This window comes from Poecilia mexicana, unplaced genomic scaffold (assembly GCF_051168715.1).
Source record: "Poecilia mexicana isolate PSO_F unplaced genomic scaffold, ASM5116871v1 scaffold_20, whole genome shotgun sequence".
Lineage (NCBI taxonomy): Eukaryota > Metazoa > Chordata > Actinopteri > Cyprinodontiformes > Poeciliidae > Poecilia > Poecilia mexicana.
In genome coordinates, this window is record NW_028263389.1 from 10,492,442 (window position 1) to 10,519,247 (window position 26,806).

General features: G+C 41.5%; 2 protein-coding genes across 4 annotated transcripts in view; one reads left to right on the forward strand and one right to left on the reverse strand.

The window, feature by feature from the left end:
• The first annotated feature begins 62 nt into the window (after positions 1-62).
• On the forward strand, positions 63-5,780 carry cd226 (CD226 molecule). 2 transcript variants are annotated; one of them, XM_015000193.2, is made up of 6 exons: positions 63-465; positions 1,698-2,021; positions 2,127-2,507; positions 3,185-3,287; positions 3,395-3,449; positions 4,466-4,650. In XM_015000193.2, the coding sequence occupies exons 1-6, from the start codon at positions 324-326 to the stop codon at positions 4,508-4,510; spliced, it is 1,050 nt and encodes a 349-aa protein (XP_014855679.2). In that variant the 5' UTR covers positions 63-323; the 3' UTR covers positions 4,511-4,650. The 2 variants fall into 2 exon arrangements, with proteins under 2 accessions (XP_014855679.2, XP_014855678.2); XM_015000192.2 differs by having other exon boundaries at positions 68-465; positions 4,497-5,780.
• A 1,718-nt stretch (positions 5,781-7,498) lies between these two features.
• The window catches only part of dok6 (docking protein 6), a 60,013-nt gene continuing 40,705 nt past the window's right edge, over positions 7,499-26,806 (reverse strand). The window contains exons 4-9 of one of the 2 annotated variants that reach the window (XM_015000184.2): positions 26,328-26,447; positions 23,390-23,579; positions 22,746-22,884; positions 21,459-21,564; positions 13,808-13,840; positions 7,499-11,864 (exon numbers count right to left, since the gene is read on the reverse strand). In XM_015000184.2, coding sequence (XP_014855670.1) covers positions 11,704-11,864; positions 13,808-13,840; positions 21,459-21,564; positions 22,746-22,884; positions 23,390-23,579; positions 26,328-26,447 — 749 coding nt within the window. In that variant the 3' untranslated portion in view covers positions 7,499-11,703. The remainder of the gene's footprint in view (positions 11,865-13,807; positions 13,841-21,458; positions 21,565-22,745; positions 22,885-23,389; positions 23,580-26,327; positions 26,448-26,806) is intronic. The other variant, XM_015000185.2, reaches the window with a different exon arrangement.

Below are 26,806 nucleotides of genomic sequence, written 5' to 3' on the forward strand. Positions count from 1 at the left end.
GCCACAACATAGAAACATTTTCAAATGGCGAAACCCTACATTTAGAGAAAACGCTCACATTTATTATTACTGAATGTCGCTTCTCTAGTCATGGCAATTCTATCATTTTTTTAAATGCATAAAATCCATGTGAAAACCAGTTTTCAGTGTTGAATTCCTTGTGGGGAAAAACTTCATTATAAACCCCAACATGCAGAATGATGTCGTAAGTTTGCCATCCATCTCCAGCCCTGGTGATAAAGAGCCTCTCTGTGTCGAGCGTGCCAGCAGTGGGACGCCATGAATTGTGGCCCTGTAGCTGAAGTGCTTCTCTGTAGCCAGAGATGGAGCAGGAAGTGCAGCTCGGGTGCCTGTGCACTCGTCTCATCAATGTAGCTTTCATTCTTCCTCGGTGGGGCAAGATGGAAGCTGTACAAAAGGACTACTGGTACTTCATGGTACTCCTCTTTCTCCCTTTTCTTAAAGGTAGGGATATTTTTTTTTTTGCTTTATGTCTACAAATATTTCAATGGGATCAGGTTGTATATATATATATATTTTATTTTTTTTGTTTTTGTTTACGTTTGTCATGAAGTAAATTCATGACAAACGTCATGAATTTACTTTCTCAGTCGTGTTTTGTTTAGTAAAAATAACTGCATTTATTCAATATATGATGTAGTTTTATGAGTTTAGAAACTATATATTCGGAAAAATAAAACAGTCTGGTTAATTTTGTTCAACCTTTATTGAATTAAGACATTTTGCTGAACTCACGTGATAAAATATTGTCTCATTAAGATTGTTAGATGTTCTATTTAAATGCTGAAGCTTTATGATGAGCACTCATTTTCTTTCCACTCCAACAATGCAAACTCTTATTCACCTTGTTAAAAAAAAATATAGAGATTCACAGTTTCCTTTTCATAGACTGCACAGTCTCTTTTGTGACAAAACCGATTGCCTCACCTTTTGCTGGTTACCTTTGAGTCTCGACTGCTTTGAAAGCTGATCAGATCAGTTACAATAACTGTAAGCATGTGAGCCATATTTTTACTGACTTTTAGCACAAAATTACCTTCTAGCATAATTTTTAATGATCAAAAATCAATCACTGTTATTCTGATTAATACAGAAGAGTAGAATGGTTGCTTCGGAAGAGAGAAGTGATTGTAGGTGTCGCTTCTTTGCCAACACCGCTTTTCAAGAAAATCAGTGTCGGCATCAGCCCTGGGTATCGAAAGAGCTTCACAGGCAAGAAGTTTGCTGCTTGTAAGATAGAACTAAATCAACCTTTAATTGGAGGGAGAGGTTTGAGAAAAACTTCAGAGTGCCCAAGGAAATCCAGCAGGTGCTTGAACCTAAGCAGGGGACAACTAAGTGAGTTGCCACCAGCTGCAGAGCTTGCAGAGTGGTCGGGTTTACGTTTTTCTGCAGCCATAATGAAATGGATATTTTTGGAGGCCAGCCTGATGGAAAATAAGCGACTTGCGTCCAAGAAAAACATGGGGGAGAAATGTTTCTTATGAATTTGAGCTGCCTTGAAATTTTGTGAAGTGTTTAGTAAACAGTGTTCCATAGAAACGTCTGTCAAGAAAATCTAACAAACCAAGTTTTTTTTTTCTGTCTCTCTACTTTGTTTGCCTTTGGCCGTGAATGCTTAAATCTGAACCACGTTGTGTCAAAATCAGAATGTGAACAGTGAAACTCTTGTCTAGTTGCTGTCCAACAGACAGACGTCGAAACGGTACGGCTGGAGGAAGGGATGGTGCTGGCCTGCGTGTGTCCCTGGGACGGCCAGCTCAGCATGGTGTCCTGGACCAAAGTGCCAGACAAGAACCCCATTGCTGTGTTCTCTCCTGAGTTCGGAGTCTCCGTCCCTTACACCTACCGGGAGAGAATAGATTTCCTGAGAACGACGCCAATGGATGGAAGCATTGCCTTGAAGAATGTCACGCATCAGGACATCGGGCTCTATCACTGCTCTGTCCAGACTTTCCCTCAGGGACCCTGGACTAAGGACTTTCAGGTGGAGGATTTAGGTAAACTCCGTGTTTTCTAAGACCAATCTGCCTCTCTACCCGAAAGAAACACAGGTCGTCTTTTAATGTTTCCATTCTGAGATGTATTTTTCTTTCATTCTGCAGATGAGCCACCAGAAGATAACAACAGCACAGAGCCCCCTCCCCCAGAGGAAGTCACGGTAGACTCAGAGGTGGTGGCCGAGGAGAGCAGCAACCTGACCATCAGCTGCAAGCACCCGCACAACGGCACCATCTACCAGGTCATCCTGGAGAAGATGCTGCACGGCCGTCCGTGGGTCATCATCGGCATCTGTAAGAAGGTGGAGGGGGGTCTGGTGGGCGAGGACTACAGCGAAAGGGGCAGGGTGGACTGCGCCGACAGCCTGGATCTCAGTCTGCACCTGACTGACGTTGCGTCAGGGGACGACGGTTTATATCGCTGCACCTTCAACACGGACGTGGGGGTGCAGACCACCGTTGTGCAACTCAGAACAGCTCCTCCAGGTACACAGAGCAACACGCCGGATGTGAAGTCAGCCCCTCAAACAGACGCCGTATCATTTCCCATGCTTATTGCCATTTGCACAAGTACGCTGCAATGTAGCACATGTGGCGAAAGAAAAATGGCTTATGACACATTTAGGGGTGTGAAAACCACAGATTCCTGTTCATTGTTTTGACTCATGCTAGAGCAGCTGTAACGTGGTGTGCTGCTGGGTCATGACATAAATTCACATGTCATTAGAAACAAAAAAAAAATCTGTCATTACATACGGGAGAATCCATGCAGTTGAATTTCAGGTGGTTTGCCTAATCTTGTCTACAGTCATGTTCAGTAAATTAGAATATGCATTCCGATGAAGCTCATTTGTTAGATTAAAAGTACCTTTTGAAAATTGACAACCTTTAAATACACTTTTCATTTAGGCATATTGCTGAATTATCTTTATTGGTCTGATATGATATTCAAGCTTTATTTTTTATTTTTTTTAGCTGTAAGTTGCAATTTATCATAATTAACAGAAATAAATTATTTAAAGCATCCATCTGTGCGTAATTAATCATCATGTGTTTCGTTTAGTGATAAAGTTCCTGAAATAAATGGACCTTTCAATAATATTCTAATTTATTGAATGGGCCTGCAGATATTCCATATTAAATTATTTCTCTTCTCCAACCAGGTGGATTCAGTCTGTCCCTATACATGCTGTATGTTTACATCGGAGCTGGAGCTGCTGGACTTGTTCTATTCATTTCCTTCCTCATACTTGCCCTGAGGCTAAGGTATTGTCAGTTAAGGCAATATATTATTGTTTTAAATTTGTGTGTGTGCGTTTTTTGTTTTTGCTTTTGGCTCATAAGTGGACCTGTTTGTGTGACAATCATCACAGGAAAAAAAAGCGGCGGGAGGAGTACCGAGTTAAACTGCACCCCACTCAGAGACAGGTAGGCGTCAGTTTGTTCATTGTATCGACTCTCGTCTTTACGCTCGACTCCTTCAAAGCTCTCCCGCACCTCCTCATAAGACACGCGCTTAACTACAAAGCTGTTCCACTTTACAACTAACGTTAAAGCCACACGTCCCATCTGATACAGAGAGCTTGACTTGTTGCTCGCCACCCCCAGCTGTGCAGTTTGAAGAATCTGGAAGAGAGCTGGTGTCAAAAGCGTTCAGATTTTAAAATGAATAAATAAATAACACAATCATCCATTAGCCATGAATTTTGTTGTATTGACATCTGCAGGACCTCCAAAAAGTTACCATGCTCTTCACTTTTACATGTTGCCGCAGTAAAATCACAAAACTCAATATATTCCACTGGGATTATGTGATGCACCGAAATCTGAAAGTGTGTTTGTACTCAACCCCCTTTAAGGCCTTCACATAACTCTGTAAAAATAGAGAAATATGTTTTCCTTTTGTTTCTTTAGACTTCTTTCTGCAGGAACAGGGGGACGCATCAGTCTCAAAATGGGGTGGACATTTATCCTCCAGAAATGAGAATTCTAAGCATAAAGCCAGAGCTACAAAGCAGCGGTTTTAATCGGATCATATTCACGTGTCAGGAGAGAAAAGAATTTGTGTCAAGACTTCAAAATCGCGTTCACTCCGGTCTGAGTTTGTGAAGAAAAGACAGAATCTTCCCACTGTGTAAAGTTGGTAGACGCATACTCCAAAAAAGCTGTAACAGCAGCAAAAGTGCTGAAAATAAATGCACGCCACACTTTTCAGAATGTAACTTTTTTTCTTTTTTTTTTTTTTTTTTTTAATGCCATGTGTGTTTTGTCACACAGCACTTTTTTCGGTTCATCACATATTTTTTCTAAAATACCTTTAAGTTTATAGTAATCATGTGGCAACGTGTGCTAAAAAAAAATTGAGAGGCGTGAATGCTTTTGCATTTTTCCTTCCTGCACTGCTGGTGAAAACCTGTCATGTTTGTCTGTCTGTTACCTTACAGTCTACTAACATCCACTACTACCTCCTCACAGCCGAATATCTATGAGAACGTCCCTCTGTGTCCCAGGATTGTGAAGAAATCCAAGCAGACTAAAAGCTTCCCCATCTATGCCAACCTGCCGGCCGGGCGCTCGCTCCAAACCAAACGTCAGCCTCAGGACAAAAAAAGAAAAGGCGCGCTGTAACTCCGTGTCGCTTTCTCACATCTGTCATCGCGCTCTCAGGCTATTCACACCCCATTCACTGTACATCAGAGCGAGGATAAATAAATGTCAGCAAGCGCAGACCGTAATTATCCATTTGAGTTTTTAATCAAATGCGGGGGGATCGTGCCCGGCACTGTTTAATATTCACACGGCGGTTTGAAATGAGTTAACAAGCCGGCGCTCATCTCGGAGTCAGAAAAGCTGACGGGGCCTGTTTGGGACCGGCCTTGCTCCCCCCCTAATTAAATGTACTATGTAATTATTGTTGAGGGGATGTTTGCTTTTTCGGCAAAACAATATTTGACAGTAACCATCACACAGAGGAGAAAGACAAAAGCCCGTATAATCATTCTCTTCTCTAACTCTCTCCAAGTAAAACGATTGACAAAAGCCTGTGTAATTGCCCTCTTTTCACTTTCATCCCTCCTGGTTTCCATTCAGAGCTTGACAATAGTGTCTAATCATCTAATGGGGAAGAAAAGCAGTCGCTCAGCAATGTACCGTCACTTGAGACTGCTTCTTTCCCCTTCCCCAACAGGCTCTCTGACTGCATTCTAGTTACGGCACGCCCTCAGTGTGAAAGCTGAACTCTAATTAGCAAATCCTGGGCTGCAGTTTATATCTCCTTTTACCCCCTCTGACTGCTTTTTGATGAATATCCATGTTCTTTTTTTTTTGTTTGTTTTTACCCCCTCATTTGGTGTATAAAATGTAAAAAACAAGATCAATTGTTGAATGTTATTTCCCTTTTGTATTTATTTATTTTTATTTTTATGAGTTTGCTTTTGTAAATCAGTATTTGCGGTGTATGGCAGCTGCTGTAAAATTAAACTCTGTGCTGTTTGTGTAATTTAATTCATTTATCTCCATAGAAGTGGAGGCAGTGGCAGAGGCAGTAATGGATAAGCGGGTTATTCTGCTAGGAAGCAAGACAAATGTGGAACATAAAGGGACATTACAGTTTTGGGTTCATGTGTTGTTTTTTTTGTTTTTGTTTTCCCTTTGTGATGTTTTCTGAAGAAACCGTAAATGTACATTTGATGATACTTGATATTTGCTGTATTGAAACCGATAGTCATGACTGATAAAGACTCCTTGTGACAGAAATAATACCGCGTCTGTGTTTCTCTGTCTTATGGTGTGGGAATGTGTGAAAAGAAATGACAAAAAAAAAAAAAAATGCAGCGTCTAGAAGAATTAAAATTGAAGCTTTAACCATAAACCACCTTCTTTTGGAAAATTGAACTACTTCATGTGGTATGGGGTCTCTTTCTCCTTTTTTAGTCATGTTGATTATTTTTAATCAAATGGAGCAAATGACATTTGCTTCATTTTCTATTTGTTAAAAAAAATACTGGAAAGCTCCAAGTTCACTTTTTTATTATTATTAAAATGAGTGTGTTGAGAAATGAAAAATGCATAGGAGCCCTGACTAAATGATAAAGTACCTCATGCTTTTTGTATTCAAGCCTTTGGCCGTATCATAGGGCTATAAACTTGGGGTTATTTTTTAAGTAGGTTTACCTACTTCTTGTTCTCCACAAATATGGAAAAAGACTCAAATAGTTTTGGTCAATGTAAATATGTTTCTTTCCTTTGTCTGTGGAACCAATGGTTCATTTCATAAAACATTTTTCTGGCATACTTGTAAAGCTTTATAAATTATATATAAGTATTACTTGTAAGGGTCAAGAAGATTTTGTGGTTTTACTTTGGAGGAGACAGAAAAAGAACGTTTAGATTGCAACGGTGAATAGCCCAGACCTTGGTAAGATCACTCTGGTCTGTGCTCGTCTTGTATGGCCGTGAGTCATATGGAAAAACTATGGTTTAGACACGAGCTGCAGCTTTCAAATTCAGAGATAAACAGGTTCAAGGTTAAACAATTGGATGACGTCATGTCAGGTTGCATCCAGCTCCATCTTCCCCCAATCTTTTTTTCTTAATAGCTGCAACTACCGCGACGCTCAGAAGAATCTAGTTGTCAGGACAGGTTACTAGTTTAAGAACATTATTTGGATTTACACCAAAACAAACAAACAAACAAAAACTACAGCTTGCTCATTATATGTTAATATTTTCCAATTAACATGTAACGAATTAATCTTGGTGCTGGAAAGAAGAACATTTTAGAAACGGCAAACCTTCATATTCAAAGACGCGCTCACCGTATTTCCTGTTGGTTATTTGAGACGCGTTTGCTTTCAGAGCTTCCTCGCTTCTCGCTTCTAGGATCGAGGCGCCTTCGACTCGTGCCTTAAGAGAGGTTGAGGTCGCACGTGTGTCACTGGGCCGATTTACCACAGTAGTGGGCGCTCGCTCCTGTGGGTTGTTCACCTACTTGAAACGTGAACTGCAAAGGCCACATGAATCAAGGTGTAGATGAATCGGCCTGGGGAAAGGAGTGCAGGCCGGACTGTGTGAGAATATTGCCTCTGTTCGAAACAAAACCAGCTTGTTCCGTCTCTTGTGTGACTCACTTTACGTTTAATTACACATTTTTAGCTGCGGTTCTGGCATGTTTGGCACCAAAAAGAAACAAGAAATAGTAGCAATTCTGGAGCTGAATAGAATGTGGTACCAGTCCTATGTGAACTTATTTCAGCAGTTCACATAGGACACCAACTCTCCAATGTTTCCCCATCCATAATAGCAATAGAAAATGTGTCCAAGGCACAACCTACAGAGTTTTTTTTTTTCTTTTTGGTATGGCCTCCCTGTTCTAATACCACCCTGGGTAACTGCCCATATCAAAAACCACCACTGGTTGTAACTTTACCACTTTCCGCAAAAGGTATTCCAAAGGTTGTGCCTAAATCCAAACCCCCTTATGGTATGAACATTCAATTTATTACCCTTATGTTCATTAAAAACATTACATATGTACATTTGTGAAAACTGCAGTCCTAACCAGTGTATTCAAAGTGCTATTAACATATAAAGTTAGAGAACACAAAACATAACGACATCTCTACAAACAAGTGAATACAGGAAACGACAACAAAAAAAAAAAAGAAAAAATGGCAAATGAGCACAATCAGCTGTAGCTTTTATCCAGGCGATTCGGTAAGTGCAACCCCAAACAGAAAGGGACTATTCCACATACATTTCACCACGCTGCAACTAAAACAAGACGACCAGGGCACTACTGTGACCCAACATTTCAACACATGTCTTCCTAAAAGTGAAATACTTGTTAAAGCATAAATAATAAAGTATCTTAAGACAAAATGTGCTTGTAACTTTCCAACTAATTGGGTATAGGAGTGAATTAGTGGGCATGAAGCGGTGGCACAGCAACATCAACAACAAAAGAACTAAAACATGGAAGAAAAAAAACTGCTTGGCAGCCTACATTTGATTGTCAATGGAAACCATTTTGTTTTCACCCACTTAAATGTGCAAAGCAGGAGAAAAACGTTCAATCTCTGCACTAAATATAGGCATGGGCCAGGTACCAGAGTCCAAAATGTCTTGCCACAGTCTGTTTTGTTTTTTTTTCTTAAGAAGCCAATAAAATCTTTGGGAGTGATTGGAGTTGTCTGAGGCAAAAGCTGTTGCTGTATGCTAGGTCATCTGGCTAAACTGAAGCTGAAATGTTGTTTTTCTGACACTTAAATTTTTTTAAAAATATATTTCTGGTTGAGAGAATAATTGATAGTCCAGATGTAAAAGCCAGCCTTCACTTTAAGGTTACCACTGTACTAAGCTGGAGCTGTTTTAAATGCAGTTAATTTGGGTGAAACGATTTGGGGTTTTTTTTTCACAGTGACCAGATAATATATTTCTTTAAGAGTATCATGAGAATCTCATACCAGCCCATGCCTAATGTCATGGAAGGTTCTGGTGATGGTGGACAGCAAAGTAGAAAATGCAACTCTAGTCACATGGCACACCACTGGGTCGACAATATTTCCAGAATCTTCTAAAGTCGTTTAGGTTTTTAAAGTAAATCACAAACTAAGGTAACAATGGCAAACTTAGAGAGTCCAGTGTCTGCTTTGGTTCTGCGATCAGCATCTGAAGGCACTAGGGTCTTTATCATGTGGAGTTGTGTGTTTTTAAAAAATATATTTAGATTTATGCAACAGAAAAAAGGATTTAGTATTATTACCATATTTTAGCTACACTGTTAATATCCCTTTTCTCGCTCATTCTGTCACAAACACATGAAAATACTTAAATTCACCGTTTTAAAATATAGCTTAGCAAAGTTTTAAGCGGTATATTGTTGTTAAAAGGAGATTAATACCATGTCTGGTTTTTTTTTAGCTATAGAACTACCAGAGCAACATTTAGCTTCCTTCCGAGCCTCTTTAGAGGTCCTTGTGCTGGATAGCCAACCAATATGAGAAATAGTTGTGGTAAGAAATAGTTTTTTTTTTTTTTTTTTATTCCCTTAAGACCCAGCTAAGAGCTACATGAAGTAGCTGATTTTTTTACAAATCTGGGTTTGTTTCATAAATCAAAGTAAGCTATTGTGAGCCCTAGTCCGGTTAGTGCCCATTATCTCAGAGCAAAATCCGTATGGGGCACTCGTAGGTTAGTTGGGATATATGAAAGTCTCAGTTCCTGACACTAGTAATTAGCTAGTAGGTGCGCAGCATTAGTATTGAACCTGAACTGTTCTCCACGGAGGCCATTAAACCACATCTGGGCAGTTCGCAAAACCAATAAACAAGCTCAGAATTATTGTTTGTATCTTTGAACTATTTTTCACTCCCTTCAGTACCTTGTAGCTGACAAAGGGGCTCCTCATTAAGAGTTGTTGCTCTGTTTAGATTAGCGGCAAAAGGTAAAGACTTCACTGCGACGTACATTAGTCTCTACTTGGCACACTCAGTGTTCAAACTCAACAGGAAAATAAAAAGGGTCAAAATAAAAAAAAAAAAAACAATAGAAAGTTCCCATTACTTTGCATTAAACTCACTTTTCAGAATCATTATATCTTTTTTTTTTCCCCTGAAAACACTGGAAAGAGGAAATGCATCTTGTTAGTAAAATGCAGCGCTGCCTTGTTAACCTACCGTTTCTCCTTCAATGATTCAATGACCTCTTGTTAGCAGAGACCGTGGGCACAAAAAAAAAAGTTTGGCTGACTGATTCTCTGTTTGACATCCATATTGTGAAAGTTGAAATGAATGATCCAAGCCGCCAAAACACCAGAAACCTACCAAGTATTGTTTATACTGCCGCACTGTCAGCGAAGCTGCAGGAACAGATGGATTCGTAATTGAAGCTTTCCGTCTCTGTCCTGCCTTTCTGTCACTTTATTCTTGGATCAATGATGTTCTCTCTAAACTTTTTTTAACCAATATTTTAGGAGTTTTTTTTTTTTTTTTGACAGTAATGATGGCGAGAAAGGCAGGAACAGGAAGTAGGAGCAAAACAGCGGGGCAGCGACACTGCAGATGGTCAGATCAAGTTTAGAATGACATGATGCGACTGTCAGTGTAATTACTAGTAGAGGAGTTGGTTAATTGAGCGAGTAAGAAGGTTTTTTGCCATCTTTATAACGATGTGCTTATTTGAGAGGAGTACATCTGCCTAGCTGGGTTTTATGTTCCACAAATCATGACACAAAACACATGAAGTGGGGCTGCTATTCTGTGTTTTAGTAAAAAAGTGACTTGACGGCTTGTCAGACACCTGGACCTTTATTATATTTGCTTAAAACCTTGGTCTAAGATAGTCCACAACAGCAGAGCTCACCGTTTCTCACGTTGCTACAACAAACTTTTATGTAATTTATTGGGAATAGGATCGACTGACACGAGGCGGTTCAAAATTGTCAAGGAATCCCAACGGTATGATGCTGCTACCACATCGTTTCACATTAGAGAACGGTAGATTCACGGTGACGTTCAATTTTTGACGCACATCAATTTTTGTATGGAGGATAAAAGGCTTTTGATAATGGAATGATGAAAAGGTTCTGGAAACGTAAACATTTTTTCATGTATTTTTTTTTTGTACCCTTTCGGACTTCGAAGTGATGAAACCTAACTCCATACTTCACCAGTTGGAACCCCGGGAAGGCTCACATTTGTGGTTCTGCTGAATCACAAATATTTCCTAAACCTCCACAAAAACCTCAAAAGCAACTTTCACTGAATGCCTGATGTCATATTTTTCTCCTCAAGAAGCATTCTCTTAGCTTATTATGGACCCCAAATATGAATTTTATCTCTGATTTGCATAACCCATCATCCCATCAGGTGACCCTTCTTTCTTTTTTTTTTTAACACCTTTCTGCTTATGAACAGCTTATCAGTAACTTCTGACAGACAGAGCTTCAGAAGGGCTCAGATGCTATTAAAGTCAATTTGCTGTAGTGGAGAGTAATGTCAGCAGCTTAAAGCAGAGGCTGCAGGAGGGCTGCGCTTTTTATCATCTCTGACACGACGGTCCGCCCCAACCCATTTATGAATGACTTTTTTTTTTTTTCCTTCGCTGGTTGAAGCCGATTAGAAAAGTTTAGCTGATTCATCGCTGCCGTGGACATCAAGCTGTTTTGTTGTGTGAGGCATTGATCGATTTCACATTCTCGCGACAAAGCTGATGGGGGAGCGGTGGGGAGGCGAGAGGGGGGGATTTGTGTCAAAATTGGTGGAGTTTCTCTTGGACCAGCTGCTGAGGCAGCACCTTGCCGGATTACGCCTGATGTTATTTTATCAACTTCAGAAAAGAAAAATAAGTGTCTTAAAGCTGTTTTACAGCAGATATTTAGGTAATAGTGCCTTTAACTTCTTTCCAAGTGCTTTGCTTTAAAAACATAAAAATAAAAAAAAAATGTTGTGAAAGTAGCAGGTCATGCAGAGTTAAACAGAACAATGGCGACGAGAAACACTTTAAATAACACACAGAGGATTTTTGGTGCACTTTTAGAAGCTATCTCTGCAGCCACACTTGACGATCCTCCAGGATCCCTTCTACAGCTTCTACAGGTATATTACACGTATCACTATACAGATTGCTGAATCCTCTCTACAGTCACGGGTTGAGTGTTCACAGCCGCTTCAGCTGCTCCCTGTCATTGAAGCGGTCTGAGGCTGCAACTGGATTCGCAGCCACTAGAGGGCGACGGCGCCTCTTCTTGGTGGCGGTGGCTCCTCTCCTCCTGCTCGGGCTCATCAGACAGAAAGCTGGGGAACGTCTGTGCCCGGGGGATAAAGGTCCTCGACAACCCTGCTCCTGTTCGGGAGGAGAAAATAAAATAAATAAAAAAATTTTTAAAAAAAACTCAGCTGAACACACCGAAGAATACTCTTTGAAAGATTCCTATCAGAACAAATAAAAACTGAAATAAGTTGGACGCTTTAGTCCAAGTCAGATTTGCTTGTCGGTTAAACAGCTTCATTTCCCTGCGTCATTCTCCTAGGCCCGTGTCCCGCCGGCTCCGTCTGCACCTTAATTCAAATTAATTGAACCAATTTGCTCCGCAGTTCATATCGGTTAAATGCACCGAGAGGGGAGTAATGGATACTCGACGGCGAAGGGCTGCTCCTGTCTAACCGTGAGAGCATTAATAATACATTAGTGCGCTGTTTGGAAGTGTGCACACGGAGGTGGGCCGAGGATAAAGCGACTGGCAAGCTGCTGATCGTGCACGAAAACAAGGAGGAAGTGGCCACTGATCAATATTTCAGGAGGTGCAAAAATAAATAAATAAACAAATAAAAAAAAGCAACACAACACTATAATTAACTTTAACCTGGTGAGTTCATGTTAACTCTCTAACTCCAGAACTGTTGCAGATGCAAAAAAAAAAAAGGAAAAAAAAAAAAAAGGAGCTGATAACTGAATCTGATTTGAACCTGTGCAAATTCAAAAACACAAATGTGACTGAATGTGTGACCCGTTCTCTCAAACAAGTCACACATTCAGTCACAACACAACCGCAGACCTCCCTCAATGTGTTCTACTTAGGTTTCATGTGATAAACCAACATGAAACCTGCTTTCATGTTGTTTCTGCGCGAACCTTCACAACTATGCACAGAGGGTTCACAGCTGTGAAATGAGAGAAAGATGCTATATGGTTTTGTAGTGATAAAGATCTGCAAATTATGCTTCGTTTTGCAGTCAACACATTTTCACTGGAAGCATGTTGGAAGATGTTTCTACGGCAGCTTTATGGACCTGGAAATCGATATCTTGGTCAATTACTCAGTTTTCTTTTTGCTCAGTGAAATGTGAACAAACACCAATTTTCAAGTCTTTCCACATATCACCGATTGGATTTAGAACCGGACTTCGACTGGACCGTTCTAAGCCGTGACTTTGCTCTGGGTGTGTATCCGGGGTTTCGTCATGAACCTCCATCCCAGTGTCTACTCCTTTTCAGCCTCTTTCATGTTTTCCCCTGTCTGAACTCCATCCATTCTTCCATCCGCTGAGACCAGGACTCTTGTTCCCACCTAAGACGATGATCACCCCAGCATAATTCTGCCACCACCGTGTTTCACCATATGTCAGTGGTGCCTTTTTGTTTACGTAGTTTTGGTCTCGTCTGACCGTGCAGCGCACCTTATACCACATATATGCTGACATTGCTTGTGGCAGACTTGAAGTAGGACTTACTTGGGCCTTCTCTTCTGTTCGTCTACAGATACATTGTTTTTCCAAACTGAATATCAAATGTGTTTCTGCAGTAGGCCTAATCTCACCAGAGTACCTTCATTCATCTATTTATAAAACTGTATAATTTCCCTTCCACTACCAGTAACTTGTGTTGGCCTATTACATGAAATCCCAATTAAAACGTTGGAAGTTTGTGGTTTGTAGGTGTTTATTTGCCGGGATTGCTTCCATGACTCCGCCAACTGGGACTTGGAATATACAACATATGACCCAGTCAGGCTGGTAATCAGTGTCAAGTGACAGGGTGAGTGCGTGTCAGAGCAACAGGGAGAGAGAAGTCTAGTTAAAAATAAAATAAAAAAGAGCTGTTTGGGGTTGGAAGGAGTGATATGCATGGAAGGAGAAAGGGAAAGTGAGAATGAAAAACACAGAAAAAGCATTTTCATGTGCGAGCGGAGGGAACGGTTAGTGGGAGGAGGCACAGAGGGGCTGGCGTGGGTGTGAGGATGAGAACGAAACGGGATGCTTGGCGGCAGGTGAGTCATGCATACACACCTCTGTCTGTTAGTCTTTCCTCTCCACCACTCCCTGAAACAAAAGAGAAATACCAAGTCAGAAATGCAGCTCAGCGCATGCTACAGGAAGCCAAAGCAGAGGCGGAGGGGTGGGGTGGGGGTGGGGGGGGGTAAAGATGGAGGAACGCTCCCCTCTTCCCTGCAAGTTGTATTTAATAGATCGCTGAAACGACTGGTGTGCAACCAGGCATATCCTTTTCACATCTTTGCCAAGACAATCCCTCTCCTCAACCACGGCCAATTAAGGCTAAAAGAAAAAAAAAAAGAGAGAGAGAGAAAGAGAGAGACGCGAGGCAGGGAGCCCAGAGAGGAAGTTAGAGGGTGAAGCAGAGCCCATCATCCTCTCAGTCATAAACACGGCTGTCTAGGGACAGACCCCCGACGAGAGCCCTGCTTTTGGACGAGAGACAAACATGTAGACACACTTGCGAGAAAACAACAACAAAACCACGGAGAGCCGCAGAGAGGGGAGGAGAGCGGGATGATGTTGGCGTCAGCATCCCTCCTCCTGCGCTCGCACTATGAGAAGCAGACAGTGATTTGTCAGTGCCTTTTCATTACTGGGGAAGGTCATGTCATCCTATCTGGCCTGGGGTGGCAGCTGCTGGGCCAGAGCAGACAGGACAGGCAGGGAGAACACACACGCACACACGCGCGCGCGCACGCGGACACACACATTAAGAGGGAGAAACAGCAGACCTGGATACACAAGCAGCTATTCATGCATGCATGTTGACACACACCTGTCCACACCTTCCTTCCTCCAACTGTAGCTGCCCAGATGGCAGTCTAGCAACAGCCGAGGAGACGCTCCATGTAACGCAGGCTCTAGATTATGTGAGATAGCAGCTCCTGTCCCTTGTTTTGCTGGGATTTTATGTGACAGACCAACACAGATTGGGTGATGCATGTTGGCCAGGAATGTTAAATTTAGTCTCTCCTGACCAGAGCACCTCCTTCCAATTGTTTGCTGCATCTCCTGCATGGTTTTATGGTAAACTACGAATGGGACTTTTATGGGTTTCTGTCCTGCAGCTCCTCCAGAGTCATCATGGCCCTTCTAATCTCTGATTAACGCTCTGGTTACTTTGCCTGCCGGGAAATCCTGTTTTGGTTGCGGCCATCATTCCTACACCGTTTTGACTGTCAGATGATGGATTGAACTTTGCAAAGTTTGGGATTTTGTTTTCTAACCTGACCCTGCTTTAAACAGCTGTGGGGTTATCAAAAACTTGATTTAGTCAACAACAACAATAAATAAATCTAGAACTAGAACAGCTGAACTCACAATCTACCATTCGCAAATTTTCATTTAGGAGTTGGTATTTTGCATCTACGTCTCCATGTTGTTCACGCTGCCTGCTGGAAGGCAGGGAAGTGTCATCACCCTAGTTCTTCCATCATTGTGTCTTTTGATTCTTCCCACCTCTTGGTAAAAATCCCTTTAGTATCACTCCCGGGCGGATCAAACAGAGTACAGCGCTCCATTTCATTAGAATTGCTAATGCTCCAGCAGTAAACTTTGGAGTGCAATAAAGCACGGAGCGAGCAGGAGGATGAAGAGACAACTTGTAAATGGGTAAACAAAAAAAAAAAAAAAACAGCAACGAAGAGAAAGCATGGATTACAGTCCCTTTTCCCTTCCAGTATGAAAGCTGGTAATTGAACCATTCCTGATAGGCAATGGTACCTTGCTTCTCCGGCTCCAAAACTCTAAAGTGCACTTATTTCTTTGCATCAGCAAACCTGGAAAAAATAGCAGTTTTTCACTGAAATGCAAACGAGTGAATCCCATTAGGAAAAGCAGGGGTGGAAGACAGCGGAAAGTAGATATATTGTATTCATGGAGAATACACTGCGAGTTTCCGGGGGAATAAAACATTTATCTGACATCTTTCTAATACGCTCTGTTCTGCTTTGTAATGGTAGTAAACAAAAGTTGTGGGAGGTATTTCTAGGGCATTTTTTGGCTACAGAAACGGGAGAAAAACAAAAAAACAAAAGAAAAACTGATGTAAAAACATATTAAAATGAATCAGTTCTGCTTCTTTAGTGCCTGGTTCCCCGATAACTCAAGCAAACAAACAGGTGAATCAACCCCAACAGGGCGAAAAGGAGCCGTGTTCCTTAATTATTTCTCCATACCCACAGGGTATTTGAAAGCAACCCAAGCATGACTCAGCAAATTGACTGTGCTGATTGGATATTCATCATGTGTGAGCTGAAAGAGCCAAGGAGCAAACACACAGCCAGCCACGGCGGTCCAGAAAACCTGTTTTCCGACTGCCATTGAGAAATAAATGACACTACAACAATAATGGTAAAACTAGAGTGATTTTGTGCTTTTATTTTTTTTTCCCCAGAGATTTGAGTGATTACTGTTCTTTTTTTTTTTTTTTTTTTTTTAAATGTAGTTTGAGGGGGTTTTATGTGATTGACCAACACTAAACGGCACCTATTGTGAAATGAAGCAGCATAGTAGCAACATATGGAGGAACATAAACCAAAATAGTGTATTTGCATGCAGCACTCGTTATCTTTACACCCCTTTACTGTAAAAAAAAAACAAACAACAAACCATATTCTCGGTCAACGTTAGCAGCGTTATGCTGCGAGGATGCTTTTCTTTAGCAGGGAGACAGGGAAGCAGGTCAGAGCTGATGGGAAGATGAATGGAAATGTATACTAGTCGGTTCTGCTGGAGGCTGAAAAAGACTTGAGACTTCAGCAGAGGCTCCACCTTTCAGCTGGACGACGACGCTGAACATGCAGCCAGAGCCACGTACGGTTTAGATCAAACCACATTTATGCGTTACAAACGGCCCAATCAATGCCCAGACTTAAATACAATCGAGAACGTTTTGTGATACTAGAAAATTGCTGCTCCGACACATGCCATCCATCAAATCTGACTAAACCTGAGCTACTTTGAAGTGAAGACAAAGTGTACATTTCTCTAAATGTACAAAGCTGGTGTAGAAACACCCTTCTCCCCTTAGATGTAGCAAGATGTGGTTCTTTAACACATCGAGTTTGCGTTCGTAATGTGGCTCATTAAGTTGTGAATACTTAAGCGCGGCACTGGCATTCGGGGGAAAACCCATATTTACTTGGAGAGATTGCTTAAATTCCAAATTAATTCAAGCCATTTAAGTTGATTCAAATATGGAGTCGGCCGGGACTCTGCACCAAGGACTTTTCAGTGTGCAAGAGGTATGCAGAAAATAGTGAACTCTAATAGAAGACGGATAGTTATACGAGGTCATTTTATTTGTAATCCCAAACAGAACGAGCCTGAAGTACAGAAGAGAAACAAACCTGTGGTCTGAGTTGTCCAAATGTGAATTGAGAGCTGCGTCCTCTGGGCCGCAAGGAGCAGTCATCATGCAGGGCTGGATTAGAGCGCATGGCGAGTGAATGTCACGTCTACGTATTAATGTTGATTCATTTAGGTTTAAGAGGAGCATATAATGCACCGTGCCAACAGCATTTACACTTTTTGGCACCCCTGAAACAGCTGGACTTAAAGAATTAAGCTTTTCTCACAGTAGCACGGTCTTACACTGAAAATTGTCCAAAAGCCTAGCCTTTAATTTTAGATATGTTATTTCAAGTGAAGTTATTTCTATAGCAATCTTCTGCCAGTAGGACAGCGCGTAGTCTTCTCCTGTAACAGGAATCGTCAAAGGCACAAGGACCTTTGATGATTCCTCTCAGCAAAATCCCTCTGGATTGTGATCCAGCTCCTCCATTTCTGCTCACCCTGCAGGTTTTCAAAAGGATCTATGTTTGGGGACTAAGATGGCCAGAAAAGTGGCATCTACTGTCTTCATCTGGCTGGATGTTTCGGATTATCATCCTGTTGAAAGACCTAATGACAACCCCTTTTTTTACTTTCTTGACAAAGACCATTCGATTTAAAATCAGTTTATGATGCCATGCACTTTACCGGGGGTTCATTGGACGAAAAACAGTCCCACAACATCACTGATCGTCCACCGCTGGCAGTAGGGACGAAGCTGAAAAGGTCAACGTTAGGTTCACCTTAGCAAAGCTCCTAATTCCAGTAGCATTTGGCAAATTGGACAAGTTACATTTGTAATAATAGCACACTTTTTTGGTAAGATAAACACACAAATACCTTAATTTAATGGCACGTCTGTTCCATGTTGAGGAGCGGCTAAGGGGATGTGATCTCTAAAAGTTACTACATAGACTCTGATTAACTTAAGTATTCTTTACACATCATTATAAGAGGTACCACTACGTGCGCAGGACACTGAAGCCGACATTCTAAGGAAAATAGAAAATAGAGTACTAAAATTATATCAATCACCAAATTTTTGGTGTTTATTTACGAGTATCAGAGTAAAAGACGCTGGGTAGACTGTAGGGTAATAACCTCTACGCGTGGAAGCGAAGGCTACAAACCTCTGCGCTATACGTTCATCTTGTATGTCCACTTACAGAAACAGGATGTAAATTCCCTCCCAAAAGCCGGAGACCTGTTGTCCACAAGGAATCGATGCAGTAATTCTGTGGTTGGATTCATCCCAGAATGACTCGTTTCCATGATAAAGGAGTTGTGTGTCTTCCCGTGCCTTTTTACAGTCCAAACACATGTCACAGCTCGAATTAAACTCTCAGCACCACCCCGTCCCCCCCCCCTTCCTTCCACATCCCACCCAAGAATCACCTTCCAGACCTCCTTGTTCGACAGGACCTCAAACACACTGATGCGTTCAAATTTATTCATAGGAAACGAGGGGACGCGACGACAGTGCTGCATCCGTATGAGCAGAAGACTGCGGAAAGGTTGCTGCGTACCGGACGGATACACGAGGAAAGTGTGGGAGGACCGAGGTGCCAAGGTGATGGATCACCGAGAAGCTCGTCTGCTCGCCGTAGTTTACAGAGCAAGAGAGTTTGGCAGCAGACTTTTGCAAAGAGCGAGCCGGCGAGGAATTAACCCCGAGGTGAACGTTTTTTTTTTTTTTTTTTTTTTTTTACCATTTGGTTTTCTGCGATCCACAAACATGTTGATGTTTGGAACAGAGAGAGCACACAGCTTGCTTTCAAGCTTATCAGGACACAATTAAATGATAATGAGAGGGATGGGGGAAATAACAGTCTTCACTTTTTAAAAGAAAATGATGACGTCAGAGCGACTTTCATCTTTGCCTGGCTTTCGATTTTTTTTTTTTTTGCTCTATCAGTGAAAACCAAAAGACCCATAATCCTCAGATAAGTCTTCTAATCAACTAATACCATGGACAGAGGATAAGCGCATCAGCTCACTAATCACCTTCCTGCCTCTGGTCTCATATAACGTGCAAACACTCATTTACACTTCCTGAAGTACATGTGCAGAAAACGAGCACGGAAAGGACACATGGTGCCATCCTCAGATGCTATAGAATAGCTGCTGCATTATTAATGCATTTGTGGTCAGTTGAATGCATTTTTTATTTTATTTTTTGTAGAATCTACTCAGTTGATAGTCAAAGGCAACTTCAAACCTACAGGTAAACATAGGAAAAGGGGTTCTTGTTTTATTCCTGCTCTGACAAGCAGCCCACATTATCAATCTACCTTCACCGTGCTTTCTTACTCAGTAGACGTTGTACGTCCTTGTTTTTAAAAAAACAAAAAAGAAATGGACTTGACATATCCAACAAACGGTTTTCAGATGAAGTTACGAAAATGCTTTGCTTTTTGTCCGGGGTCGGCCCGCCGCATGATTCTGCACGGCAGATTTACAAACACGATGGCTTCACAGAGGCGATTTGATCCCTCTGGTAACCCACGTCTCCCACCGCGCGGCTTTCTCCACCGTAGCTTTAAAATGATCCACGAGCAGAACCAGATTGTTTTCACGGGTCAATGTTTGGCGCAGCACAATATAGGATGGAGATCTAGGAAAATGTCAAATGCTGGGTCTCTTTTCCCCTTCTTTTAAACAGAAACCAACCTTCACAGAAACTGGGAGAGAAAAACAAACATCCCTTGCTCGTGAGTAAGCTCTGCGTACGGCAAGAACGTAACCGTTTCCTGGCAAATTAATTTAAATCCAACAAACATTTCAGAAATGCCCACCCAGTTTGAACTAAACACTGCCCTACAGGCCACTCCAGAAGTTTCATTTTCCATCGTCTTGTAATGTAAAAAGGATTATGTTTCAATTAATACAACCCTAACTTCAAGGTAAACAAGTAGCGATAATGAACTGAATAACCTCTCCTGAAACAAACAGGCATTAAAATGTCTATGCTTACCTGTTGTAACAATGTTTCAACACTAATTGGCCTTTGTTAGAAAACCAGTTGGTTTCATTCAGCATTTTTGATTAAACTCTTGATAATAACGGTGTTGCATAAATGCACAAGCACACAACGCAGCGAACATGACTTGGGTTCCCACGTGTGGCACTTCAGGACAAATCGGTAAATAGTATCCATGGCGACAACCAGCTCTAGAAAGCTTCAAACCAATGGGAGGAACAGCGATCAAAAAGTAGCAACAAAAGTTGTTATAATTCTTAAGTCAACTACTTCTTTGTAATATTAGGTTCTCTTTTCTGTTCATTGTTGTTGTTGTTGTTTCTAGTCTGAATGCATTTAGTTATATTATCATAAAAAGCTGATTAATTCCAGCATTTATTTCGAAGAGCGAAGCTCAAAGAGTCATTATGCTGGAGTGATGCATTTCATGTTTTTAGTTCCGTCAATTATGGTGATTATAGCTTACAGCTAATCGAAACCCAAATTCAATTCTACTTCTCAGAAACGTAGGATATCGCATAAAGAATTTCAATGAGAAATGTGATGTCACGACCTCGTTATGGCCTACACCAGTGGTTAAAAACATTTCAGTAAGTAAATTAAATAGGAACATAATGACAACACAAACAGCATCAGAAACAATATAGTTGTTTTTTTTAGTTTTTTTTTTTTACCCTTTTTGTTTTTTTAGTTTGATTTCTTAAGAGGTTCTCAAGACCCACGACTGGCTGATGTGCGTCAACGTTGGAAACCGCTGGGCCTGTGTTACCATGGGGTGGACTTGACGGCTGTCAGTTGACGTTTACCGACACCTTCACCAAAAAGGTTAAGCGTCAAAAGGTGCAAAGACAGTGACTAATAAGAGTGCTATTTGAAGCACATTAAGTGAAAGTTGAGCAAAAGGAAACAAGTTTTGGTGAAAATGGTGCACAAGCAACCGGAATAACATGAGCGAAACGTGAAGGAAACCCGTGCAAATCTTTTGGCATGGACTGAGGGTACAACAAAATGAACCCCGATTATGTATATTTAAATCCTACTTTTATTTTTCTAATGTGATTATTGTTGATAAACTGAATTTTTGGGGTTTTCATCAGCAAATAAATTACCAGAAATAAATCCCTTTAGTACATTCCTGTCATAATCTACATAAAAATGTTAAAAGTATCGCCAAAATACTTTTACTTTTATTACCTTCTTTATGTATCGAGTGCACTCTCTGCACAGCACAGCTAAAGGTCAGTCATTGTAAAAATCCTCAGTTTGTCATGATCTCCGTCTCAATGTAAATCCAGGTAAAGCCGAAGAGCGTCACGCCGATTTTGATAATTAGTAAATTCTCCCATGTACCTTGGTAACTGTAGAGATCCCCCACGCTGGCCTGGCGCGTGATGTGCTGCCAGTAGGCGCTGCGTGGCAGCGAGATGGACTTGGTTAGCGTCTCTCTGGAGTGAAACTGAAACAGACAAGAGTCAGACAGCAGTGCATCTCAATTTTCTGTCACGTTTTGGGGGAAAGCTGATCTGCATTTGTCAACGCATGAAAAGGTGTGAATAGTAGCACATATTGAAGGCTGAGTGGCATATCTCCAGGCTGAGAAAGCGTTTGATGGATAAGACAGGGATTCATTTGGGATTATTATTATTATTTTTTTTTTTTATTTATTGTCTGGCATGTTGTGGATTTGATTTCATCTTTCCAACTTCCAAATTCTGATCCCTTAAAAAAGTATCCGGATCCCTTCACCTTTTGCACATTTTCTAATGCAATGAACTTCAATGTGCATGTAACAGACCAACACGACATAGGGCGCAACTGGGATGATGGTTTTATTTTATATTTTACAAATATAAATCTGAAAAGTGCGGGATGCATTTGTATCCAGCCAAATAGCCAATTTCCACCTCCCAATTGTGCACTACGTATTATGCACCTACTTTGTTTAAAATTACAATAAAATACAGTGAAGTTTGTGTGTTTGCGGTGTGAGAAAAATATGGAAAAAGCGGTAAGGACACTTTTGCAAGGCGCGGTAAGGTAAGGTAATTTTTTTTATATAGCACATTTTCAGCAACAAGGCAATTCAAAACGCCATACATTCCAGAAAGAAACTTTGAAGGTGTAAAATGTACCGATGCTAAAAAAAAAAATAAAAAAAAATTGCAACGTACACACAGTTCTTGCTGTTGGAAATGTTCCCTTAAATTGCAGGGTCCAGGAGAATGGCCATATGGTCAAGGCTCGTCAGACACAGGGCATGGCGATGTAAACAAAGAACGCAGATGACAGTGAAAAGGAAGGAAGTAAAAAGGAAGTGATGAATGATTATTGTGTGGGAAAGACAGAGAGAAGGCCAAGACTCTGGTGCGTCTGAGAACGATTCAGAACGGAAATCAGGAATTCTTAACTTCACGCGTCTATAAAAAACACGGTTCTGATCATCCAAGCAGAGAGCGAAGCCATTTTGCAGCTTGTATGCACACCTCTCTGTGTTTCTTTGAGACTGATGTGACGAATGCAACGTAAGGAATAAAATAAGTGACTCTAAAATGGTCTTGCTCTGTTGAAATGTAACCACAGTAATGCCATGTGCAGCAACTGATAAGAGATAAACAAACCCAAAACACACCAGCGTACCTGGGAGCTCTTTTCCATCTCCTCTATCATCCTCTCGTGCTGCTGGGCGATGGCCAGCGTGGCCGAGTGGACCCGCTGGTAGATCATCTCGCCCTCCCGGGTCTGGAACGTAAACAAACCCTCTCCTGTGTCACACATCCTGTGCCAAGAACACACACACACACACACACACACACACACACACACAGAGAGAGAGACACTTTGATCGCGCTCGCTCTCAGATTGCTCATTTACAAATATGCATGGTTGAATGTTTAGGCTGCAGTGAGGACCGTGAACGCAAGTAGGTCCCTCTCTCCTCCCCCCACCCGAAGGCAAAAAAATCCCCCCCAAAAAACACACAGATCAAGACAGTTTCAGAGAAAAGCCCGTCACATCATCATCATCAACATCATCATCATCGCCTGAAGGCCTCAGCAGCATATATCCCAGGATGTTTTTGGTTTTCAAAGCTTCTTTGTGAAAAGTTGTCACTGCGTTTCCATAACCGTGTTTTTTTTCTCCCTCTTGCTGCTGGCATTTCAATTACACAAGCCAGTCAGAAGCACACACACACACACACACACACACACACACGCACACACACACACACACACACACACACGCACACACACGCACACACACACACACACACACACACACACCTTCCGGACTCAAACGTGAACCAGGTGGAGTCCCGGCCGTATCTGCGCAGGGAGCTGAGGGGCCACATGACGAGCTTGAGGCGGGCATTGTGAATATCCCACAGGTAGATGTTTTCGTGGGTGATCTGCATGGTGCACTCCCCGTAGATGTCCAGGTTCGGCGTGGGCATGAGGTACACGTTGAAGCGCTCTGAAGATAAACAAAATGAAATAGAAAATCCACGTTTTGAACGCCACAGTTAAAGTTCAATCAGAGAAACCGCTTTGCAACAAACAGAAATTGGCATCGGCCCGCTAAACTGTGATCGGAGCGTCTCTGGTCTTTTGCCTTATGCCTTTAAGCAATTTCCAGATGCCTGAAGGCGACACATTCACCTATTCACACAATTACACACAAACAAGAACACCGTGTCAATGTGAAGTGAAAAGAGTCCTGTACCAACATGGTGTGAAAGGCTATTCAGCAAGAAGGAAGCCATTACTCCAAATATGAAAAGCCAGATTAAATTTTTCAAATGCATTTGGGACGTTTGTTTTTGGAAAAAAAAAAAAAGTGTCCTGTGGTTTGTTGAAACTAAGGCTGAAGTGTTTGGTGCTGTTGGAGGAAAAGAGAGGAAAGGCTGCCATCTTGAGAACACCATCTGAACTATGAAGCATGAGTGTGGGGACCTCATGTTGTGTGGTTATGAACTTAAAAAAAAAAAAAATAGTTCACTGAATGGGTAAATGACATGTTGAAGCAGCATCTTAAATTATCAACCAGGAAGTTGAAGCGCGGGTAGCAGTGGATCTTCCAAATGGACAATAAGCCCAAGGACAATGAAGTCAGTGTTTTGGAGTGGATATCTTGAAGTCTTGATCTCAGTATCAGAGTAAACTTTTGAAAATGTGTGTGGGCGCCCATACTGTTGCACCGGTTCAGGTGAGGAGGAATGGGTCAAACTCCAGCAAACTATTATGAGAACCTGATGGAAGGACACTGGATCATCTGACCCTAGTCACGCAAGTTGAAGCGGCAATTCCACCAAACACTAAAAACTGATTTTACAAAATATGTAAATATCTGATTTCAACTGCAAATTTATCAACTTGCTCTGGCATGTCGCCCAGGTGTTTTTGCTGAAGTGACTTAATTCCCTTCCTATTGCATAATTATATAGTCTGAGCTTCAAAACAGTCACTAATGATGGGTTTCACTTATTAAAATCGCTTGTTTTTCCCAATGCAAACCTCTTGAAATACACACTTTCCTATGACGGAGGAGCTTGTAGAAGCTGACCTAAAAACAAAGTTTTGAATTAATTGCCTAAATAAATCATTTTTGAACCACTTTTAAGAGGAGAATCTTTCCTCCAGGTTATGAGGAAGGGCTAAGAAATTCCTCAACTGGGTTTGGTGCTCTTCTTCGTCGCAAAATTGTAACTTTGTGACATCATAATGACATAGCAAGAACTGCAATCTGAGAGAGAAAAAAAAACTATCAGAGAGAAGAAAAAAGCAATGTAGGAAACAAGGGAGGAAGAAAGTACAGAAGACAGAAAGGCAAAACACAAGGAAGGATAGGATGAAGGACGAGCAAAGGAAAGACAGGTGGAAGAGAGGAAGGTCATGAGGAAAGAAGGGAAGAAAAGACAGAAAGGAGCAAAGACATAATGAGGGAAACAAGTGAGGGCCCAAGAAAAAGAATAAAGAGAAAGAAAGAGGAAGGGGAAAGAAAAGTAACAAAAGAGACAAGGAAAGAAGAGATGGGAATGAAGGAAGGAAATCAGGAAGGAACAAACTGATCATTTAAACAAGGTGAGCAGGAATAAGGTCTGGACATAAAAACTTTTTTTTTTCCATTCCTATTCAGTCCAAGACAATACTGAAATCAAAAATCTTCCAGAATCTACTTTTATTTGTCAATTAATTCTCCATCCAGAAAGCAGAAACATAGCACCCTACTTATAGACAATATCATGATCTATGTTCCCTAGGCATTCACTAACCCTAGGGGTTTGGAAAAATAAACTCTGCCCCCTGCTGTTCAGGAGGCATCGAGAGTTTAAACGACAAGCTGGAGTTTTGTTGCGTTCACTCAAAGCAGCAGCAGAAATGTGCTGGTTCGCTTCAATCTCGCGCTGCTTGAACACTTTATTTGAACGAACCAAAGAGGGGTTTGTAGTCAAAACCTTGCACTCTGATATCTTACATAAAAGAGGCCAAGTATAGTTGAGGAGCACAATTTCGCTTCGTAGCTGCAGGGAAATGAAATCCATCAAAATGAAAGCAAGTTTTTTTTTTTCCTTCTCCTTTTTTTTCAATTACTCGCTCTTTTAAAACTCTAAACTGCTCCGTTTGGACTGTTGCCTTTTCAATTTCCTTCACAACTTTACAAATTATACACAGTGAATGAGCTGCTCCGCGATAGCGCCTCCTCTTTTTTTTTATATTCCCATTTCCTGAGAGTGGAATATGTGTAGAGGCACATTTATTTCGCACGGCTTTAGGAGCCATAATCTCATCCATCTCTATGACAAGCTTCATTACGAGGGAAGCCAGTAATGCACAGCACTTCTCATTAGGCCTGGAACAGAGCCCCTGCCAGAGCCTGTGACCTGTACTTCCACACACACACACGCACACACACACACGCGCGCAGGTTTCCTTTAACATCCCACATCAAAACAAACCTCTGAAGCCCAAAGCTGGAGGATAGTGAGCTCATACGACAAAACTCTCCAACAGGGGACTTGAAATCAAATATTGACAAAAATGGCCCTTATTAGCAGAGCCTAATTGGACATTGTCCGCTTCACTCCCCTAACCCTCTGAAGTCTCGGCTGCTTTAACGCAAACAGGCCGCATGCGCAACAGATAAGTGCTTGGAGGAGGGCTGATTGAGAGGGATTGACCCCGAATAGCTGCGTGTGTTAGCTGGGACTAATTGGGCACTCACCGTTCTGCTCCCGCTGCACTCCCGCTGCTAACAGGTCCGGCTCTCCGAGGCTGATGTCGTTGAGACGGGTACCCAGGCACTCCACGCACAGCAGCTTGCACCATTCCTCGGCGTCCAGCTCTGCACACAGCAGTAAAGAGTCAGTGCAGTTGTATGTCAGACTGTATATATATATATATATTTTTTTTTTATAAGATTATAACAACGTGTGGGTCCAACCTCAGGGTGCTTTCATACAAACATGAAACCCTTGAGTGAGTATTCATTATAAAGTGATGCATGAAAAAAAAAAAAAACAGCTACAGCCATCATTCACTGGTGGATAATTTATACATAAAATCTGAAGCCAATCACTAAAAAAATGGTTCCAATATTCCAATCTCAAAGTCTGTGTCTGATATTTCAGTGGCTTTTTCTCTATTAAGGGAGGAAAAACTGATAATGGTCTCAATTTGTAATCAGCCAAACATCCGAGGAGA